The 22,364-nt window shown below is 45.6% G+C and overlaps 1 protein-coding gene across 2 annotated transcripts; it reads left to right on the plus strand.

Moving 5' to 3' along the window:
- Positions 1 to 32: 32 nt before the first annotated feature.
- On the plus strand, positions 33 to 16,942 carry DDX18 (DEAD-box helicase 18). 2 transcript variants are annotated; one of them, XM_082397892.1, is made up of 14 exons: positions 33 to 215; positions 1,695 to 2,072; positions 4,573 to 4,713; positions 6,167 to 6,302; positions 6,661 to 6,761; positions 6,882 to 7,081; positions 7,175 to 7,289; positions 9,470 to 9,609; positions 10,363 to 10,524; positions 10,856 to 11,008; positions 11,656 to 11,769; positions 13,220 to 13,276; positions 13,600 to 13,777; positions 15,227 to 16,942. In XM_082397892.1, exons 1-14 carry the CDS (start codon positions 131 to 133, stop codon positions 15,367 to 15,369), a joined length of 2,103 nt encoding a protein of 700 aa, XP_082254018.1. In that variant the 5' UTR covers positions 33 to 130; the 3' UTR covers positions 15,370 to 16,942. The 2 variants fall into 2 exon arrangements, with proteins under 2 accessions (XP_082254018.1, XP_082254019.1); XM_082397893.1 differs by lacking the exon at positions 13,220 to 13,276.
- The last annotated feature ends 5,422 nt before the right edge of the window (positions 16,943 to 22,364 follow it).

Here is a 22,364-nt window from a genome sequence, read left to right on the forward strand (position 1 = left end):
CCGCGAGCGCTCCTGTGACGTATTTCCGGCTGGCTGAACTGAGCTCGTGTGGCCGGGAAGGAAGTAACGTCACCGGGGAGAGCAGAGAAGCCGGGTTGCGGCGCGGCCGTGAAGGCGCTTCACCGACAACATGTCTCATTTACCGATGAAACTTTTACGCAAGAAGATCGAGAAGCGGAACCTCAAATTGCGACAGCGAAACCTAAAGCTCCAGGGTGAGATGCGCTGAGCTTCGCGGCGGCCTGGGTTGCGGAGGGAGCCAGCACGTGGGCCGTGGCGCCCTGCGGCGGCCGCGGGGCCGAGCGGCGCTGGTGGGGAGGCCCTGCGGCCCCGATGTAGCGCTGGCAGCGTCCCCGCAGAGCGCGCGTGCTTGCGGAGCGTGGAAAGGCAGCCCGGGGCGGCCTCCCGTCGGGCCCCGCGCAGATGCCGACTCTCCGCGTGGCCCCCGATCTGCCCTTTCTGAGCAGCAGTTTGTCCTTACAGAGTTCGGGCAGGAGGCCTCTAGAGTTCGTTTCCAGCCTGCCCCACTTCCACCCTCCCTTTCTGACTTCCTCACCACCTCTAGGGTCATCCCCAACCCCCATTTCCAATCAGGCACGTGGGACTTTCTCACCTCCCCCCATCTTCCTTTCACATCATCTATCTCATGTCTCTGTCGCTTCAGAACAAGCTGGGTGTCATTCTTCACAGAACATTCCTGATAACCTTGCCTTCCCCTACGCACCTGCCCTCTGTTTCGACTCTTGAACTCCATCATTTTCAGCTCCCAAAATGTCTTTTTGCACATATCATACGCATGTGCGTAATCTCGTGCCCTGTCTTCCTGTCACCCCTAACTTTAGGTTGTAAATTTCTTAAGAACTTCTACGTATTTGCATCTTTAAAGACTTCCGTGAAAAGCATTTTACCTGAATGTCACTTTTCTTTACCTACCTCATTTGCAGTCCTAACTTCCTGACAGTGGGTCAGACATCCTGAAGTTATGATAACCTTTTTTGGTCCTGTATAATTCGGAAGCCCCCTAGGGCAGTGTCGGAGGCATAATGCCTTACACTAGCTGGTTTTCTGCAGAGATTAGTTGATTGAAAGAAATTCTGGAGGAGAGAAGAGGTGTGTGGGTTTTAGGAATAATGTTTTTGAAGTTCCCTTATATTTCCATTTCCTATAGAATAACAAAGCATTGCTAACTACTTCTTAGTTAAAGGTAACAAAAGATGGTGCTTCTTCTGTGTGTAAACAGAAGCTTTTGTAAAGACAGTCTTAGGCATTTATATATGATAAATATCAAGACAAATAAGTGGTTATATCAACAGAGTTTTCAATTCACTGATGTCTAGGAAAGTATATCAAATACCTAATATTAGAATGTATATTTTGTAAGTAACATTGGCCCCATTTGTTTATTTAACCTCACTGAAGTTTTCCTGATCCAGACTTTTAACTCCTTACGGACAGAGATGTGGTTTTTGAAGTTAAAAAATCAATGCAGCTTTCCTTTTTTTTTTTTTTTTTTTTAATTTATTTGTCCTGCAGTAGAACACTGTAAAATTGGAAGGTGTTTTAATATACATGACAGGGAAGTAGAAACTAAATCCTTTCAGTCCTGGAAGCCGTGACATTTCTCATTTGGGATACCAGCGTTTCCAAGTAAACCTCTCCTTCTTTGTCACTGTGTGTGCTCTGTTTTTAAACAGGGGCCTCAGCTGTGAGCTTGTCAGAAGCTCAAAACGGAGATGTGTCTGAAGGAACAGTGGGAGGTGGAAAAATTAAAAAGGCCCTAAAACAGTCTGTGACTGTGGGCTTGTCAGAAACCCAAAATGGAGACATCTCTGAAGAAGCAGTAGTAGGTGGAAAAGTTAAAAAATTCCTGAAACAGTCTATGAATGCAGGCTGGTCAGAAGCCCAAAATGGAGACTTACCTAAAGAAACAGTGGAAAATGTAAAAGTTAAAAAATCCTCCAAGAAATCTACCACACTGACCAGTGGAGAAGCAGCATTGCAGTCTCCCAATTCAGAATCAAAAAAGAAGAAGAAGAAGAAAAAGAGAAAAATAGTGGATGATACTGGGCCTGGTATGTATTTTCTTTGAACTTAAGCTATTCAGGTTTTCAAGTTCTCATTCTGCTTTTCCTCTCTTCTTCTTATGTCCACATGACACGCAAGACTCCTCTGTACTTACTGGCATACGAGAAACTAGCCTGGTAGCTAAAGCAAACGTTGTGGGGGGGGGCGGATTGCAGTTTAACGTTTCTCAAAATACTGCTCTTCTTTGGCAGTTAACTATCTGAGCTTTTTATGATAAACAGAACGTACTATGACATAGTATTGGGCTGGCCAAAAAGTTCATTCGGGTTTTTCCATAAGATCTTATGGAAAATATTTTACGTTTACCTGTTTCCAAAGAGAATTATGGAATTACTGACACTAAAGAAATCTGGGCTGGTAGTAGAATCTATCTTCTTGGGTCTTTATGTGTCAAGGACTTTGCATTAGTGATTCTTCTCATTTACGTCTTTTTTGCCCCATTCCTTTTTCCTACAATAAATTCCTACCTTCGAAAGGCAACTTAGTGATAATTTGGATATGCAAAGTGTATAAAATAGCAGTTAGGAAACTTCTGAATAAATGGAACGTTAATTTCCAAGTGAGTAGAATGGCCAGGATTGGGGAGGCAGGGCTATTTTCTTTTGCAAGATTCTTGGATTGAATAAGCTTAGGTGAAAGAACAGGCATTTTAATTGAAATGTGAGCAAGCAGAGATTTCAAGACAGGATAGAACAGGTGTCAGCAAACTATTCAGCCTTCTGCCTATTTTTGCAAATAAAGCTTAATTGGAACACTGAGATGCCCATTATTTTACTTGGCCTTTGTGGTGATAGAGACCATATGGCCTGCAAAGCCTAAAATGTTTACAGTCTAGCCCTTTATAGAAGTTTGCCAGCACTTGTGTTAGCATATCCTATTCATCTTTTGTCTGAAATAAAGGTTTCATTTAGAAAGACACTTTGAATTTTCCAAACATGCATGGCTGTCTTTTTGCTACCTACAGGCTATAATACATTTGTAAGTTATGGGAAATCGTTTAAACAGAAAGTGAAATAAGATAGAGAAAAGCATGAGGATTAGACATTACAGTTTTGATTTAAAGTGATTGTAATCCTATTCTAAAATTATTAGTGCCCTTAGGATTCTTGTTCTGAGTATGCCTAAGGAAGTGATATTATTTCTTCTCTCAAGCATTGAATCACAGGGCTGGGAGTTTAAATCCTATTGGTAACCTTTAAGAACTGTCTTAAGGAAAACAAGTAATAAGCCTTGAAGACCAGCTGATAATATCCATGGCCTTTGAACGTGTGGGTCCTGCAGTGTTGACCATTTCCCAGAAGGGTGGTAGTAAGGTCCAAGGAAGAGGCCAGTCCTGGGCTACAGAGAGTCCTGAGTTCTGGTTTAGGTCGATTCTGTTCTAACGAGCATCACTAACTGCCAGAAACTTGTCAAAGCCCAGCACGGCAGTCAACCCATTTGGCCCAGGGTGGAACATTTAAGAGCATGATGGGAGGTGAGACTGGGAAGGTAGTTTAGGGGACTGTGTTACGAAAGTCGTGGATGTAGAAATGAAAAGCCAGGAGGCCTTCCCTCTCCTCCCCTCACCACTTACATTCAAGGAACAGGCCAGGTTCTGTCGCCCAGCTAAGTAGATTGTTGCTCTTGCTTTGTAGTCTGCCTCTAGTACCATGAAGAGCCTTTTGTGTTTCTGTTCCCCTTTAAAACAAAGTTAGCTTTTATAGAAAATTTATGTTTAATGGCATAGGAGGAAAGACCACGCTTGTTATAAGTTTTTTTTAAAAACGTTAATGACTTGCCCTTGTTTTTCTCAGTGAAGTTTATAGAACTGGGTGTGATTAACATACTTAAATTGTTTAGTTCAGCTTATAAAAAATTTCTTGCTCACTTAAGATGGTACAATATATAAGTAGTAAGTCAGACAGAGAAAGAAATATTATATGATATCACATATATGTGGAATCTGAAAAATAGTACAAATGAACTTACAAAACAGAAACAGACTCACGGACAGAAAACAAGCTTACGGTTACCAAAGGGGAAGGGGGTGGATGAATTGGGAGTATGGGGTTAACAGATGCGTGCTACCATACATAAAACAAAGAACAAGGATTTACTGTATAGCACAGGGAACTGTAGTCAATATAATGAAAAAGAATTTTTAAAAAAGAATGTCAACATATACATATATGTATGTAGAACTGAATCACTTCGCTATATACCTGAAACCAACACAATATTGTAAATCAACTATACTTCAGGAAAAGAATATGTATTAAGAAGCCTAAAAAATAAAGTTTGTTGGCAAATCTGTGTGTCCCACTGGGTTTTTTAATATAGCCAGATTTTTTAATCAGGAAAAAGAGATTCTTAGCAAATTAAAACTGAAAATATGTTAAGCTTTTGAAAATACGCCTTTTTGCATCACACATCTTTTATTTTGTGGTCTCATTTGGTATTCTTATTTTAAGAAAAAAATTTGTGGGGGGTTTGTCCTTTAATCCAAAGATTCCAAAAAAGCAAAAACTGAAGACAAAGGAGACTCTGAAGATGGTGCCCAGGCTCCTGAAGAAACAGGAAACAGTGTGGAGAAGCCAGACAATGAGGACGATGACAGCATGGTGCCCAGCCTGCCCCTGGGACTGACAGGTAGCTATCAGTGCTTTCCAGATAGATCTTCTCTAAAATGTCATGCCTCCTTGGATTATCTAAAAGTTCAGTTGTGGCATTTAATTTACCTGGAAAAGATAAGTATTGACAAGAAATGGATTTATAGCTTAACTATTTTTATCATCCACGTTGTGTGCCTTAGTTCCTGTTGTTTCTTTCTCTGTTTTTCCCTTTTCTTTATTTCTAACACTAAATATTTTGACATGCACACGAATAGCTCTTGGGGTCCTCTGTTCCTTTGGTTTGTCACTTTCTAAAGCTCACTTCATGTAGTAGTAGGAAAATCATTGGCCCGGAAGTCTGGAACCCAGAGGTTCGTTACTGGCTCCGTTACTAAAAGAGAAGGGTGAAATTAACATTATTGAGGGGCTTGTGCCAGAGTCACCTCCTTTAGCCTCTATTTCTTTACCTGTAAAGTCAAGCGTTTAAGCTAGAATCAGTTGCTCCTAACCAGAAATATCTAGCAGTTGCTTGGGTTATTTGGTTTGGGTTTTTTTGTTTAATAATTGAGGCCCAGCACCCAATCTCCATAATCAAAATTGCAAAGGTTATGGCAGTGGTTCTCAAACAGGGTAATTTTACCTCCCAGGTAGGGTGACCAGCTCATCCCAGTTTTCCCATTCAAAGTCCTGCATCCCTTAAACCTCTGTCCCAGGCAAACCATGAGGGTTGGCCACCAATATGTTTGGTTGTCAGAACTGAGGGCAGGCTACAGGCATCCAGTAGGCAGAGGTCAGTGATGCTGCAGGACATCCTATAATGCATAGGACAGCCTCTCACAACAAAAAATTATCCATCCCAAAATGTCAGTGGTGTCAAGGTTGCCAAAACTTGGGTTATAGCCAGGGCACGTGTGGGGCGGGGAGCTCCCGGGTGATCCTGATGCCTCCCCCTGCTGGAGAGCCACAGCACACCTGATCTGTGGGTACAGTCTAACCATCTGTGGCTACATCTGACTCTTCTCAGTTGTCTTTTTGGAGTGAGAGTTACTATTTTGATTGATTTCATATTCAGTTTTTATTACACTGAATGTTTTCACTTTTTATTTCACATTTCTTAAACATTTCATTTCTCTCTGAACTCTCCCCCAGCAAACCACCCCCATCTCTCCCCTCTCCCCTTCCCACCACCTTGGCATTTTCATTTCATACAAGTCCCTTGACTGTACCACCTCTCCGTCTGTTATTTTGTTACAGTATAGGCTCTGGACTTTACATCACACAGCCATTAGCAGTGGAGAAACTTTGAAAGTATAAGGTTTTTTTCTTGATATTCTATAGGAATGGTTGGGGTTTATTCTTATTGGAAGAAGCTCTTCTAAGCTTGACACCAACCCAGTAATGTTTTCAATCAGCAAAACTAATTTAGGAAACTAGCAATATTAACTATTAAGAAAAGATAAATTTGCTAATGATAACTGTCTTCTCCTTAGGAGCTTTTGAGGATACTTTGTTTGATTCTCTGACTAATCTTGTCAATGAGAACACTCTGAAGGCAATAAAAGAAATGGGCTTTACAAACATGACTGAAATTCAGCATAAAAGTATCAGACCACTTCTGGAAGGCAGGTATGATTAACATTGAGGTTTGGGCATTAGTATCTCTATTTTTAGCGCTAGTAGTTTGGAAAGAAAATACCAGTATGTTCTATCGATCTTGCACCGTGTTGGGTAACATACCCAACCTTCGTTAAAGGCTTTAGCTTATTTACTGATGTTTGGAGAAAATTGTTCGCTTCTGTTTTTAGCACAATTCTTATTTTTGAGTTGAGTATTTAACCCACGTGATTGATTTCAGTGATAGAGAAGGTGGGGACTTTTTTCTTGTTATGATCTAGCCTCAGTGCCTAAAACATGTGTGATAGTACATGGTACTTGTTGAGTGAGTAGACTAAATGTCTCTCTCCTTTTCCTTTTTATTTTTTAGGGATCTTCTAGCAGCTGCAAAAACAGGCAGTGGCAAAACCCTGGCATTTCTCATTCCTGCAGTTGAACTCGTTGTTAAGTTAAAGTTCATGCCCAGGAATGGTAAGTCTGTGGTCCCACTGTTTCTGCCAGTATCTCACTGGAAGTCTGTTGTAGCTGTTGGTGGACTCCTGGTGATAACTACAGTTGGACTTTCACTGTATATCCTGTTTTGCTTTTTAGGAACAGGAGTCCTTATTCTCTCACCTACTAGGGAACTGGCCATGCAGACTTTTGGTGTCCTTAAGGAGCTGATGACACACCATGTTCACACGTATGGGTTAATAATGGGTGGCAGCAACAGATCTGCTGAAGCACAGAAGCTTGCCAATGGGATCAACGTCATTGTGGCCACACCAGGCCGTCTCCTGGACCATATGCAGGTAAGAGAACACTGTTGTGTGGTCCCCATCTTTTGTCTGTGTGAAACATAAACTTGACAGCTAACAGTTTTTCTTTGTCCTTTGTCTTGTCAGAATACCCCAGGGTTTATGTATAAAAACCTACAGTGTCTGGTTATTGATGAGGCTGATCGTATCTTGGATGTTGGGTTTGAAGAAGAATTAAAGCAAATTATTAAACTTCTGCCAAGTAAGTAGGTAGCATCTGCATGTGGTTTGCCGAGTAGCTGTTGGAAGTAGATGAGAGTTTTTCCTGTATGAAAACTACTAATGTCAGAATTTTAATTTAGCGAGTGAAGTGGTTGTGCCGGTCACCCTCAGATGTAGTTTGCAACATAAGCATCACTCTCACTAGTGACTTAATGCAGTGGTTTTGCCATTTGAGAGGCTGCCGTGCGAGCCGAACAGTCTTAACGTACGTCTCGTTCCCGTCCGTCCCCGCCCGTCCCCGCCCGTCCCCGCCACCCCATCTCACATCTCCTGGTAGCCATCGACTTGCTGCCTTCTGTGTTATGTTTGAGTGGTACATACCTTGGTTATAGTACTTGAAACATTATAAACTGCTTATGTCTATAAAAACACCATGGTTCGGTGCATTATACAATTAGTTTTTTAATGCTTCATTGAGGTATAATTAACATAATAATCTACATATTTTAAATGTATGCTTTGATACGTTTTTGTCCTGTTTACACCTCGAAACCATCACCACAATCCATACAGTGAACATTTCCATAACCCTCAGAACTTTCTTTGTGCGCCTTTGTAATCCCTCCCTCTCACTGTCCCCCGCTTCCAACAGCTGCCACGCACCTCTCTCTCACAGGTGACTGTGGATCTGATTTCTGTCATTGTAGATCGGTTTGCATTTTCCAGGGATTCATATGAATTCATATGCAGTGTAACTCTCTTTTTGTCTGGTTTCTTGTGCTCAGCAGATGCTTCTGTGATTCGTCTGTGCTGTTACACATATCAGTAGTTCTTTGCTTTATTCCTCAGTGACGTTCTCGTGTATAAATATGCCACAACCTGTTTATCCATTTAACTGTTGATGGACCACTGTGTTGTTAACGGTTTCTGTCTACTACAAATAAAGTTGCTATGAACATCCATCTGCAACTCTTTTTGTGGGCATATATCTCCTTTTCTGTTGGGTGATTACCTTGGAATGGAGTGGCTGGTGAATGTTTAACTTGTACCAGTTTACATCCCCATCAGCAGTGTATGGATTTCCAGTTCCTCCTGTTAAGTCTTGAAATTAGGTAGTGTTAACCCTCCAACTTTGTTCGTTTTCAAAATTGTTTTGGCTGGTCTTGTCCTTGGCATTTCTATATGAATGTTAGAATCAGTTTGTTAATCTCCGGGGGTCTTGGGGTTGTACTGAATATTGATCATTGGTGGAAGACAATGTTGAGTCATTCAACACGTGAATGAGGTAGATCTTCGTTTATTAGCACCCTGATTTCTCTCAGCAGTGTTTCAGAGTTCAGTGTACAGGTTTTTTCATATCTTTTGTGAGATAAAATTTTTCACTTAATTGTTTTCTTGCCCGATTGAGCTGGCCAGAACCTCCAGTATAATCCTGAATGGAACTGGCAAGAGAAGACATCTTTGTCTTACTCCTGATCTTAGGTGGGAAAGCATTCAGTCTTTCACCGTTAAGTATGATGTTAGCTGTAGATGCTCTAGATATATATGCCCTATTATCAGACTGAGGGTGATCCCTTTTGTTCCTAGTTTGCTAAGATTTTTCTTAAATTAGAAATAAATGTTAAATTCTGACATGTTTTTTCTGTGTCTGTTGAAATGATCAGATGTTTTTTCTTTAGTCTGTTAATATGGTAAATTATATTGGTTAACTTTCAACTGTTAACCAACCCTGCATTCCTAGAATAAACCCCACTTGGTCATGATGCATTATCCTTTATATATATTTCTGGATTCACTTTGCTAAAACTTTGTGAAAGGTGTGAGTTGGGAAATAAGCTCTCTTCAATGTCCTGGAGAGTTTATGAAATATTGATAATATTTCTTTCATAAGTGTTTGATAGACTTCAACAGCAGAGGCCATTGGGGGCTGGAGTCTTCTTTGCATGAAGATTTTAACTATAATTTCCTTAATAGATACAAGGCTATTCAGGTTTTCTATTTCTTCTTGAGCAAGCTTTAGCAGTTTCTTTTTCAAGGAAACTGTCCATTTCATCTTAGTTGTCAAATGTCTAAAGTTGTCCCATGATGTTCCTTTCTTACTATTTATAGTGATACCATGTCTCTCATTTCTGATAGTTCCACTGAGAGCATTTTTAGTTGTGAAGCAATTCTAAGGGTTCCCTGAAGGATCTGGGTCATGTTTATGTGGGTGTGTTTCAGCCCGCAGACAGACCATGCTCTTTTCTGCCACACAAACTCGAAAAGTTGAAGACCTGGCAAGGATTTCTCTGAAAAAGGAGCCCTTGTATGTTGGTGTTGATGACGATAAAGCTCATGCAACCGTGGACGGTCTTGAGCAGGTACGTTTTGTCAATACCTTCAATTTTAAGGGTCGTTGGTGTTTCCTTGCAAGTGTTTGGAGGATCGTCTAGAAAGCAAATGGGTTAATGAACTGAATATATCACTGCCAATTTTAGATGAGTAAAAAACATTTTGCTGTTTAATAATCTTTTGCACTAAGATGTGAGGTGAGCTAGAAGGCGGAGAGGCTGGTTTCAGGCGCCTCACTGTGGAAATGAGGTGACAGAGATCCAGACTAGCTTGATTAAAAATAGAGCTTAAGGTTGAGTCTTTTGCTGAATGATCTGTTTCCTGTAACACTTCAGCTTAAAAACCTTTCACTGGTTGTTGAGTTTTTAAAAATATATTCACCCAGCTTTGTTATCATGTTTAGGACAGTGCACTTAAGCTGTGGTTATTTGAGGTCTTGCTGTTAAGGACCTTCTAAAAATGAAACATTGATACACTTTGAGGGTTCCAGTTAATAGAGGTATTGGTACATTATGATTACAAGAACTTAATAACCGGTAGTCTCAGAAATATGGGAAGTATTTAGTATCCAGTGATTGTAGTCAATAAAAGGAATCAAAAGAGTTAAAATTAGTCTTATTTTAGGAATGCATTGTTATAATGAAGGCAGTAATTTTGCTGTAGGTGAGGCATAACCGTGTATGTGCTGTATTAATCTGTGCTCTCCATCAAATTATATTAGTTGATGAAGCTGAAAATGTCCGTTTGATTCTTCTGTGTCTGTCCACTTGCACCTCTCCTAGGGATACGTTGTCTGTCCTTCCGAAAAGAGATTCCTCCTCCTCTTTACATTCCTTAAGAAGAACCGGAAGAAGAAACTGATGGTCTTCTTTTCGTCCTGTAAGTCCGTGAAATACCACTATGAGTTGCTGAACTACATCGATTTGCCTGTCTTGGCCATTCATGTAAGTGATTATGATGAATTTATTAAAAACAGGTTACACTTATCAAGCTATATAGATCGTGGGGATTGAGGTATTGCTCTCTCCTCCAAACATAGTTCTAAGTCGTTTGGGCAGTAGTGGGTGACTGGTCCTGTGTGGAGGGAGCTTTGCTGGGGGTGGAGGGGTGGGAACCAGAAAGGAGGAGCGGACACCATCCCTTGAGGAAATAGGACAGGTTATGAACTTGAAATAAAGCAGGGTAATAGTTCCACAGTTTGGGGATTCTACATCGAGACCTCCCACAAACAACTTCAAGTTTTCTGTTCCAATGGATGTTTTGTTTTGATTCTAGGGAAGGCAGAAACAAAACAAGCGTACGACCACGTTCTTCCAGTTCTGCAATGCAGATTCGGGGATCTTGTTGTGTACAGACGTGGCAGCTAGAGGGCTGGACATTCCTGAAGTGGACTGGATTGTTCAGTATGACCCGCCGGATGACCCCAAGGTTCCCTGAGAAATACCGCATTCCGCAGAATACCCCTCTAGTGTGCAGTGACTGCAGGACTTCTCTGAGGCTGATAGCATTCAGGGCTTTTGCAGGACCCAGAGAGGGTGTGTGCAGGGAGATTCGACAGGTGTCAGTGGGACTTAGGTTAGGCATGTTATATGCTTGGAAGGATCGGTTAAGAGCAGTAGATGTCAGAAGGAAATAAAATTTGCTTACAGAGATAGATACCATTCTTTACTATATGTAGTAAAATAAGTTTTATTGGGTATTTCAACAAACAATAGATTATATAAATTATCAGCCAGCATTTAAATGTGTTTCCCAAAGCCCTTTTGAAGTTGAAGCACACTTAATAGTCATCTGATTAGGTCATAGAATTAATGTGAATGTTCTGTCTAGCTTTCCTTGGCCCCGGGCATGGCTGTGTTACCTCTGTGCGGATGCTCCCTGCGGAAGGAATGGGGGGCCAGCTTTGGGGAGCTTGGTCACGGGCTGTGTGGCGCCACTAGGTGGAGGTGGGGGCCGTCTCACACTGCTGTGCTGGCACACTGCCGTCCACTACCGTGCAGGTTCTGGACGTGCAGATCGCCACAGGTTGCCATGGAAACCAGTGTGTTACCTCAGGTTTTCTCTCTCCATCAAAGGAATACATTCATCGTGTGGGCAGAACAGCCAGAGGCCTGAACGGCAGAGGGCATGCCTTGCTCATTTTGCGCCCTGAAGAATTGGGTTTCCTTCGCTACTTGAAGCAATCCAAGGTAAAGCCCTTCACTTGGAGAACCTTAAGCTGGGGACAGATTGCTCTCGGGAGGAACTGGTTACTGGTGCACATGGCCTTAAGCACCATTTCTCGGTGTGTCCGAGGAGTCCGGCGTCGTCGCCATGCCGTTCAGACAGTTGTTAGAGCAGCTTAGCGGGTGAGATTTACGTGGTCGCCCCCAGGAACTGTGAGCGGGAGACTGTCCCCGAGGCCCCGTCCCTGAGCTCTGTGTCGCGCAGGGTGCGTCCCTGTCCCCAGTCTCCGCTCTCGTCCCCGCAGCCCTGTTTGAAACCGTCTCCACTCCTTGTGAGCGAGCTCCCTCACGCCGGTCATCTCTGCCCCTGCTCCCCCGCTGCAGCCCTTCTCCACGTGTCTGCACCTCGCCCCAAGCCCAGGGAGCCCATGCCCTCCTACCTCTTCCTCCTTCGGGCCCCTCTTCGTTGACTCCGTCCCTCCCTGGCACTTCGCTCTTTACCATCTCAAGTCTCTGACCAAAAAATAACTTCAACCCTAAACCCGCTCTCCTCTCACGAGGTCCAGCGTGGCTACTGCCTGTCGCCTTTCCTCAGTCTGCCGTTTTGAAAAGTGGGTTACATTTCAACTCCTCTGATTTTGGTCTCCAGTCCGCCCTCATCTGGCTTTGGCCTCTCTGTCGCCAGGTCGTGAGAATGCTTGTCGGGCCTTGTCTTGCCTAACATTTGCCTCTTCACGGCACAGTGTCACCTGGTGGATTTTCGTTGCCCCCATCGTGGAGCGGTTCCTAGGGATTGCCATCAGCCCTCGCACGTTTTCTCCAGATGCCTGTTTCCTGGCTCTCAGAGAGCCTCTGCTTCCGCTAGCTGCTGTCTCCTCTGGGAGGCCCTGCTCTCCTCATGACCCCCAGCACGGGTGCTCGGCAAGTTGTCTCATCACTTACCTGTCTCCCCACAAGGCGGCAGGCTCCCTGACGGCAGGGCCCGTGACTCGGGCAGCTGTTCTTTTCCCCCAGCATCTAGCACCGGTCTCGCACTTTCCCAGTCATCTAATAAGTTACGACTGGTAAGAAATATCCTTCCTGTAGGAGTGTGTGATCACTGTGACCTAGTGTCACAGACCCCAGTCACAGGGCAGTGTGGTGTTGGAGAGAAGGGCTAGTGGTTCTTTCAGCTGGAAGCTTCAAGCTGCTTCATCACGTTGCACCCACCGAGATCTTTATTTAGAGAGAAGGGCTTCAGTGGTTCATTGCCCCTGCCAGTTTCTCGCCTTTTCTTTCACGAGGATTCCATAGCATGATTCACGTGCAGTCAGCAGAGGGAGGTTAAGCCTGTCCCATTGGCATTGGGAGACGAGCGAGCAGGTGTCTGGCCCGTGGGAATTCCACAGGCCTGTTCCCCTTCCGTCTCTTCAGTGCCTGATGAGCTGCATCAGAGCCATCCTGCTTTACTAACCTGCATGCTTTTGTTTTCTAGGTTCCTTTAAGTGAATTTGAGTTTTCCTGGTCCAAAATTTCTGACATTCAGTCTCAGGTATGCAGGGCAGAGGGGGAGGAAGGGTCGTCCCAGCACCACCTTCGTAGCGTCTCACTGACACTCTCTGTCCTCCGAGTCTCCCTGTTCATAAAGTGAGAAGTTCGGACCGAGCGATTGTTTCCGTGTCTTGTTGCGCTGGTGACCACATTCCAGAGCTCTCTACCTTGTTTCCGTCCGTATCTTACAAGAATTTTGTCGTCATTCTTAACTGCAGCCTGATTTTGCAGATATTACAAAGCTTGGAGCAAGTGTAGTGGAACAAATGTTTTATATGACGTGCTTTTTTATTTCATTAAAAGCAATATTTCTTTCTGTTTCAGCTTGAAAAACTGATTGAAAAGAACTACTTCCTTCATAAGTCAGCCCAGGAAGCGTATAAGTCATACATTCGAGCATATGATTCCCATTCGCTGAAACAGATCTTTAATGTTAATAACTTAAACTTGCCTCAGGTTGCTCTGTCGTTTGGTTTCAAGGTGCCTCCTTTTGTTGATTTGAGTATCCTTTTCTTTGTGGTTATGAATTCGTCCAGGCACTAAGGGACAGAAGCGTGACCGGGGGCCTTGGGGCTTAGCACTTGGGCTGGTGTGTCTGCTCTGGCTGAGGCCTGCAGGGCCCAGGCCTTCAGGCTGGTCACTGACCTCTTGTCAGTGCTCACGTGGGGTGGGCAGGGGTTAATTGTCAGGGTGGAGACTACAGAAGCGAGACAGTTCATGGCTTTAAAAAAGATCGCCGAATTTGAGTGGCAGACAGCAGGGGGAGTTGTACGTTGTGTGGAGAAGCTCAGAGGGGCGGGGCTTGGCGGTGTGTGGCTTCACTGTACAGGGTAAAGCTCAGAGGGGCGGGGCTTGGCGGGGTTTGGCTTCACTGTACAGGGTAAAGCTCAGAGGGGCGGGGCTTGGCGGTGTGTGGCTTCACTGTACAGGGTAAAGCTCAGAGGGGCGGGGCTTGGCAGGGTGTGGCTTCACTGTACAGGGTAAAGCTCAGAGGGGCGGGGCTTGGCGGGGTGTGGCTTCACTACAGGGTAAAGCTCAGAGGGGCGGGGCTTGGCGGGGTGTGGCTTCACTGTACAGGGTAAAGCTCAGAGGGGCGGGGCTTGGCGGGGTGTGGCTTCACTGTACAGGGTAAAGCTCAGAGGGGCGGGGCTTGGCGGGGTGTGGCTTCACTGTACAGGGTAAAGCTCAGAGGGGCGGGGCTTGGCGGTGTGTGGCTTCACTGTACAGGGTACACAGAGGAGCGGGATATCTTGAAGCTGCAGACAAGATGGGACCTCTCAGAGGGCTTTCATCCTCTCAGTCCTTGAAGCATTTCGTGCAAGGAAATGGCAAGACCAGCGAAAGAAAATAGCCTAAGAGCTACTCAAGATAAAAGGCAAAGGGAACACGTCCAGTTGCTTCTGTTGTGATATGTAATATGTGTTTTATTACACACTTTCAACAGAAGCAGCAGCCAGCTGGAGTGAGGCCTGCTCGCTAACACCGTGGTAGTAACTCCCACGGGGACTTGGAGGACCACCTTTGGGTGGCCGTCCGCATCGTGGGCATCGAGTCAGTGTCTGCTGTTGTGAACACATGTTGAGTCCCCGTGTGACAGGAAGAGCAGCTCCACTCGGTCAGGCACCTCTGAATCAGCTCCCAACAGAGGTGAAAGTCATTTTGTTTTGACACTGGGAGTATTTCTTAATGTGTTCCTACACACTTAACCGATTTACCTCTTCGGCTTCATTGCGTGGAAGAATAATAGAAGTATTACACTGGCCTTAAAAATCTATCCTGCTAGTTTTATTCCACCGTCACGTGGCCACTGATTGTCTGGAATGTTCGCGTGTGTTCGTGGCCTGGGGAGGGGTGGTGGGGCCCCTGGGGTACAGCTGGCTGGTTCTTCTGCAGACGGTAGACTGGAGTCCTTGTCTTTGTGTTGCTTGATTTCCTTAACGTCCCCCTTTAGACGTGAACAGCAACGACGGCAAACTTAAAAAAAGGGGCGGCGGCGGTGGCTTCGGCTACCAGAAAGCCAGAAAAGTCGAGAAGTCCAAGATCTTCAAGCACATAAGCAGGAAACCATCTGACGGCAGGCAGTTCTCTCACTGAAGACACGCCTTTGTCCTGAAATGGAATTTTTTTTTTTTTTCTTGCTCTAACAAAGGAATTGTTGTTGCCGTAGGATTTGGGACTCGTCTAACGAGTATGAATGGACTTGGGGCGCCGGCACTGACATTTCCAGTGGGTCTCCTCTTCGGGGATATAAAACAGTTCAGTATTTCTTGATTGGCCAAGGACGAAGCAGGGGACCTTCTTAGTCTGTGTGATGATAGAATGTGTTTAAGTTTAAATCTTTTCTTCCCCAGACTGGTTAGTGTTGTAGTGTAACTCCTTTGGCACCTTTCCTTCCTGGCGTCTGAAGATGTGTATGGCTTAGGGTGCCGTGTCAGCCTGCCACACAGGGCAGGTGCCACACAGGGCAGCTGACACTGGACAGCTGAAATTATCTCAGTTTATTTTTTTGGTTTTGGTTGTTTCTTGGACCTTTCGTTGTTTCTTGGACCTTACTTCAGTAGTTTTCTGACCCCTCCTGAAAATGCTGCCACGTAAAAGGGCAGAGAGCTTTGGGAAATACCTAAGACGCACCTCCGGTTAAAGGTGGCACTGTGTTTTTTATATGTTGGATTTTAAAACAATGATCCTTTCTCCATTTTACTTTTTTAAGGGTAAGAAATACGGGTTGTCATTGTTATTTGAATAAAGTGCCCCAGCAGTCCTGACATGGAGGGTAGGGTGGGGATGAGATCTGAGAGTTTTGAGCCTCATTTACAGGTGTAATACTCTGCTGTTCTCCATTTGGTAACTTAGCAGACTTTTGTTTTTAAGGCACAGAGAATGGTGACACTCCTCAGTCAAACTTGTTTGTTTGAAGTGGTTTGGATTTTGGTGAGCCCTTCCAACTCTTCATAGTACTTAGAAGGCAAAGCATCTTTTTGAGAAAAATTGCCTCTTCCAGATCCATGAAACAAAAATAGATTTATGGTGAAAATTGAAAATGAACACACATCAGAATGAGCAACAAAGTCAGTGGTTTAGTCAGATGGGGTTTTTTGTTGTAGGAACTTTTGATTTCTGGTGTGTTTTATGTTTTATTTCTAGTGTGTTTTGTAACTACAGAATGGTTATTACATTTTGTAGTTATTTAAAACCAAAGTTGCTAGCATTTTGCTGTTGTACCAGTTCATGTTCATAGATTCCTATTAAATATAAGTATCAAATGTAGAAGAAACAGTCTGGTAAACAGCACTGCAGTAGGAAAAGAAAAGAATGATACACTGTTCCACACCTGGGCTGGACCACTGTCCCCCTAGCTAGACATGTCCTGGGTTTCAGACCTTGATTGCTGGACTTCCGGCATTTAATAACTCTTTCTCTTTCCAGTAACTATTCTTTTTTGTTTCAGAAATAATCATGTTTCAGAAAGTACACAAAAGCAAAGAGAATATTTAATCACTGAACAGAAGTAAATACTGCCAATATTTTGATACATAACCCTCCAGTGTTTTGTACACATACTTTTTCATTTTTTTTATCAAAGGTGTAGTAAGTCATCCTTACCCACTATTTGTAACCATCTTGTTTCATAACATTATTTTCCTGTGTCATTAAATAATTACATCAACTTTGTATCTCATTTATTACTATGCTTTAACCTTGCCTGGTCTGCCTGGATTTGAGTTCTGGATGCCTGCATGTCCCACACTGGCTCTCCTTGTCTCAGTGTGTCTAGTGCCTGTTTTGTCATTTGTGAGAAAAGTATATAAACAGGAGGTGGAAAGATTGTTCTTGCTATGATAACGGCTTACTTCAGGACTTGCTGGGAGTCCTATGTGAAATTGTGCTGGCAGGCTGGTCCATCCTCGGGACATCCAGGCAACCACACTTGACCAACCTGGCCAGGATTCACATGTGAGGGAGCGGTCACTAGAACCAGATACGAGGGCAGGGCAGCACCATCTGCAAGGCTTGTTTGCACAAAGAGAAGGCCCCCTTAGGTTCCTGTGCTAAGAACACAGCTGCTGGCGGCATGTGTGCGGCCACTAACTTGACAAATGGGATTAAGTGGCCTCAGCCAGGAAGGCCAGGCAGTGTGGACTTGAAGCCACGCAGATCACTGCCAGCAAGTAGAGACCTTTGGGTCCTCTGGGCTGCACGTGTGTCACTGCTATTTCTAAATTCATGTTGGTCTTAGCTGCCCAAGTTAAAGCTGAATTTGGGATATCCAAAAAAAGGATCTTGTTTATTCAAAAATACATAGTGGTGGGACTTCCCTGGAGGCGCAGTGGTTAAGGATCTGCCTGCCAATGCAGGGGACGTGGGTTCGAGCCCTGGGCCGGGAAGATTCCACATGCCGCGGAACAACTAAGCCCGTGCGCCACAGCCACTGAGCCTGCACTCTAGAGCCCACGAGCCACAACTGAGCCCGAGTGCCATAACTACTGAAACCCACACGCCTAGAACCCGTGCTCCACAACAAGAGAAGCCACCGCAGTGAGAAGCCCACGCACCACAAAGAAGAGTAGACCCCGCCCGCCGCAAGTAGAGAAAGTCCGCGTGCAGCAACGAAGACCCAACGCAGCCAAAAATAAATTTATATTTTTAAAAAAAAATCGTAGTGGTTAAAAATGAGTGCTCTGGAACCAGAATGCCTGGGTTCAAATTCCAGCTCTGCCTCTTTTCTGGGCCTGTGAAATGAGTAGAACAAAGAAAGTAATAAAACCTACTTTGTAAGGTGGTAAGAATTGAATGCACTAACATGTAAGGTGCTAGGACAGTACGAAGTACCTGTTAGTGGTCTTTATGAATACCTAAATCCTACGCCAAAGGCCTGCTGCCCAGCGGAATCAGGCACAAGGACTCACTGAGAAGCCTGAGCTATCTTGGGCCTTCTGGAGAACAGGCCAAGGATTTCTGACAGCCCAGGTCCCCTGGAATTCTGATCAGACCCAGGTTTTGGGAAGTGCTCCAATCCTGCAGTACCTTCCTAAGGTAACTGTCAAGGTGATTCATGCAGTTGTCAAGGCTGATTTGTATCGGGTGTTTGCTGGAGGGAACAATGACTTTGGATAATGCTAAATGTTCATGAATCAAGAGCCTGCTAGGTGCCAGGAACTGCAGAGGACACAGATGCGTGTGGCTGAGCTCCTCTTAGGAGCCTGGTAGGTCTAGAGAAGATAGATGTCGTAAGCAATTGTAATATTGTTTTCCAAGTCATGTGACATGCAGATATATAGAGAAATGTCCCAGCTATTTCTAAGCCTGGAAATTCTGCATCCTTGGGTTCGGGTGGACTTTAGCTGATAAAGAGCTGTTGGAACCTTCTCTACCTATGGAAGACAGGCTTCTGTTCTGGGAAGTGGGTTCCCAAATGCCACACAGGAAATGTGCCACACAAGAAACCCCGAGATTTTTTTTTTTTTTTATGATTTTTCTTGCCCATGCCCAGGAGATTGTCCATATAGGCCTTTAGCAGGGCAGAGGACTCTGGATGATTCTCAGCAAGGCTAGGTGTGGGAACATCCAGTCTAGAGTACAAACACAGACAGTCTCTTGCTAAACCTTGTAATGTTCTCATCCTGTGAAGTAAAACTGCCAAACACAGGAAATGGCGTTAGTGTGTTTAGCCATCCACAAAGCAGGGTGGCCAGAGGAGACACCTAAGACTCAGGCTTTCCAGCAAGAAACAGCTGTGCCTTTGTCTGAATGCCTTACGTGGGAAAGCACAGTGCAGGACAGCACAGCAACCTTGGCCCCCTTTCCTGCCCCAGCCAGCCAAAGCCCCGAGATCCCCCAACAGTGCTCCGTTCAACTGGGATCCAGTTGGTTGGCGTTAGCACAGGAGATGTCATTAAGAAAGCCATTCTCCCCTCTAGGACTCAGCATCTCATCTGTAATTTAAGGCAGGGGGAGGGGAGGGGATGCAAACAAATTTTAACTAGATGACCGCTGTAGTGGGCATTTTTGGTTTGTGGGGCTGCCCAGCATCTAATCTCCTTCCTGGCTTCAGAGACCGAGCCATGTAAGTCCTGGTGCGTGGGCAGGACCACTTCCCATCGGAAAGCAGAAAGCCTCCCCTCTAGTCAGGAGGGCTGTGACCTAGGTGTAACCTGAAGGTATCAGAATGCTGAATCAGGTACTAAAAAAGACACAGACGCAAGTGGCGGGTTCCTCATCCATCTTCCAGAGGCAGCTGCGTCAGGAGCAGAGGTGCCTCCAGCTGTGGCGTGCAGGCAGCAGCAGGACTTAACGCCAGATTGACTGTGGGACGTGACTTTGGCTGTGGTCCTGCCCATTATCGACCTGCCCCTATTTCTGCCTCTTCTCCAAGCCGGGGTCTCCAGCCATCCACTGTCATTTCAATTAATTCCTTTCAGTTTAGATCATTGAGTGGCCTTTTGTTGCTTATAAGAAAGAACCTAAAGAAATAACCTCTAAGGCCCCTCTAACACTCAAGTGACTCTCAGATTTGGTTTCTCTCTCTCCCTCTGTTGGGGGAGGGTAGAAAGTCCAGGTTGCTTCCCACCATCCAGGCTCTCCCCGCGCAGACTCCTGCCTCCTACACAGGGAAGATGGCTGATGTGGAGCAAAGCCAGGACTTGAAACATGCAAACATCCTTGAGGCAAGGACGCATCAAAGGAGGAACAAGCGGCAAGTTCACCACCTCCAGGGAGAGATCATGGAGTACTGCTCTGGATCTGGGGGCCTGCGGGGCGGGAGAACGTGGGGCCTTCGCATTTCTCAGAGCCTCGTGTGGAGGATTGGCGCTGGGAACGGACCGGGCTGCCCTCATCGAACCTTCCAGGGCCGCAGCTTCTGGAGTCACAACCTGTGTGAATCCCGACTCCACCACTGACCGTGAGGCTTTGAACAGCGACTTCCCTCTCTGGGCCTCAGTTTCCTCATCCACAGAAAGGGAGGAAGTCACGGCATCCGCAGAATTAAACGCTGTAGAGCAAGGGAAAACTTGGGCACCGAATGGAGCCGAGTCAGCTCTTGGAAATGACAGCTATTGAAGCTACTACCGAGAACATCAGAAAAGGGATAGGGTGGGTCAGAAACGAAACAATGTTTCCTCGGACGTACCTGCTTTCTCACACCCTCTCCCCACCATCAAAACGTCATGGTTTCGGACGTAGGCCAATAAAGCCCGGGAGGTGTCGTGCGCTTTCTGTGATTCCGCATCTCGCCAGCAGGGGGCGCGGCAGCCGAGCGGGAGCGACCGGCGTCTGCGGCTGCGTCTGCGCTCCCGCGGCCCCTCTGCGCAGAATCCGCGGGTTGATCGGTCTTCCTTTTGTTGGCAGAGGAGGGACCTAGGGGGCTCCTTCCCCCGGCCCCAGGCTAGAGGACAGGGGGCGGGGCGAGTAGGGGGAGAGCAGGGGTGCCCGCTCGCCAGGCTCCATCCTGCTCGGGGCTGGCGCGGGTGTCCCCAGATGCAGACGGGACACAGAGCCCCTGAGCCCTGACAGAGCGGGCGATGCAGGCCGAGGGTTCAGGAGCCGTGCCTCGCAGCCCTGATGCTCCGGTCAATAGGGCTACCAGGGCGGCTGTGATAGAGGAAAAATGTTAAAGGTCAGAAACCACGTGAGCGCTGGGCCTCAACTTTGTTCAGGTAACGTGTATTTGCGCATCTACTAAGGGTGGAACCCCAGGAGTGTAGGGGCGGTTCTGATGCCATTCTAGAAGCTTACTGTGAGAGGGATATGACATAAATACAGGGACAATGTACTATACAGAGAGAATAACCATCTCCAAGGGTTAAATGATAGAGAGCAGCTTTGGGAAGGTGTGACGTCAGAGCGGAGTCTTGCAGGAGGCTTTACCTGGAGCAAAGGGGGTGACGGAAGGGAGGAACCAGGTGTCCAGGCAACGATGTGAACAGCCTGAGCAAAGGCAAAAATGAAGCAGCTTGGGTAAAACAAGAACGGCACCGTCTACCTCACTGGGCTGCTGTAAGGAGTCTATGAACCAATATAAGCACTTCAGATAAACTAGCTGCTCTTAGCCAAGCAGGACGTGTACTTTAGGAGGCAGTGAGAGACGAGACTAGGAACTTAGGTGGAACTCAGAGAAAGGAGGCTAGAAAGCCAAGCCATGAAGCTTGGACTTTAATTTGGTTTGCAGTGGAAAGAAAGCGGGTGCAGTGTCAGATTGTGCATTAGGAATCATGCTGGCTAATGTTTAGGGTGGAGAGGACCAGGGTGAAACTGGAGGTGGGGAAAGCTGGGAATTAGAGAAGGAAACAAGAGCAGATATGAGACATTGTGATGCTGCAGTCCTCCAGACACGACACTGATGGTTTCGGGGGTGACACTGGGGTGGCTCAAAGAAGACAGTGTGCTGACCACAAAGACGGGGGGGGGCGGGGGGGGGCGGGGGGGGGCGGGGGGCGGAGAGGAATGTGGTGCCATTAGCAAATACAAAGAAGCCGAGGTGTCACCTTCACCTTGAGCATGTAACCTTAACTCATTAACTCACTTTCCTCCTCTAACTAATGGAAAACCATCCCTGCCTCGAAGGATTGTCGTGAGAATGAAATGAATCAACAAATGCAAAGCAGCTTCTGCATAGCAAGGACTGAACAAGTTTTAACCCCCTCGTCTCCCATCATGAAAATGCTGTCTTGTGTTGCCTTTTAATTATTTCATGTGACGAAGCTTTAGATTCTTGGCCAGTTCATCAGTGTACATACAAGTATTTTCCAAGTCTCCAATTTAATTTTCTTACAGATCATTTTCGTACTTTGTGCTTACATCTACCTCATTTGGAAATTTTTCTCTCTCTGTTTCTTGATGTCTCTGCATCTAGACCAGTGGTTCTCAACGGAGGTCAGTTTTGTCTCACAGGGGACATTTGACAATGTCTGCAGACGTTTTTGGTCGTCATGATTGGGAGGAGGATGCGGCCAGCACTTATCGGGTGGAGGCCAGAGATGCCGCTAAACAATCTTCAGTGCACAGGACAGGCCCTCACAACAGAGAATGATCCAGCCCCACATGTCAGTGGCATCAAGAATGGGAAACCCTGATCTAGACCCTCCTTGAGG

This window comes from Balaenoptera borealis, assembly GCF_965194805.1.
Source record: "Balaenoptera borealis genome assembly, chromosome: 6".
NCBI classification, from domain to species: domain Eukaryota; kingdom Metazoa; phylum Chordata; class Mammalia; order Artiodactyla; family Balaenopteridae; genus Balaenoptera; species Balaenoptera borealis.

What these genes read in the sequence shown, in the direction of transcription:
- DDX18 (XM_082397892.1), top strand. Translation starts at nt 131, where the DNA reads ATGTCTCATTTACCGATGAAACTTTTACGCAAGAAGATCGAGAAGCGG. An exon ending in GTCTCCTGGACCATATGCAG is followed by an intron (nt 7,082 to 7,174) that starts GTAAGAGAACAC and finishes TTGTCTTGTCAG; the next exon opens with AATACCCCAGGGTTTATGTA. An exon ending in TTTCTGACATTCAGTCTCAG is followed by an intron (nt 13,277 to 13,599) that starts GTATGCAGGGCA and finishes TTTCTGTTTCAG; the next exon opens with CTTGAAAAACTGATTGAAAA.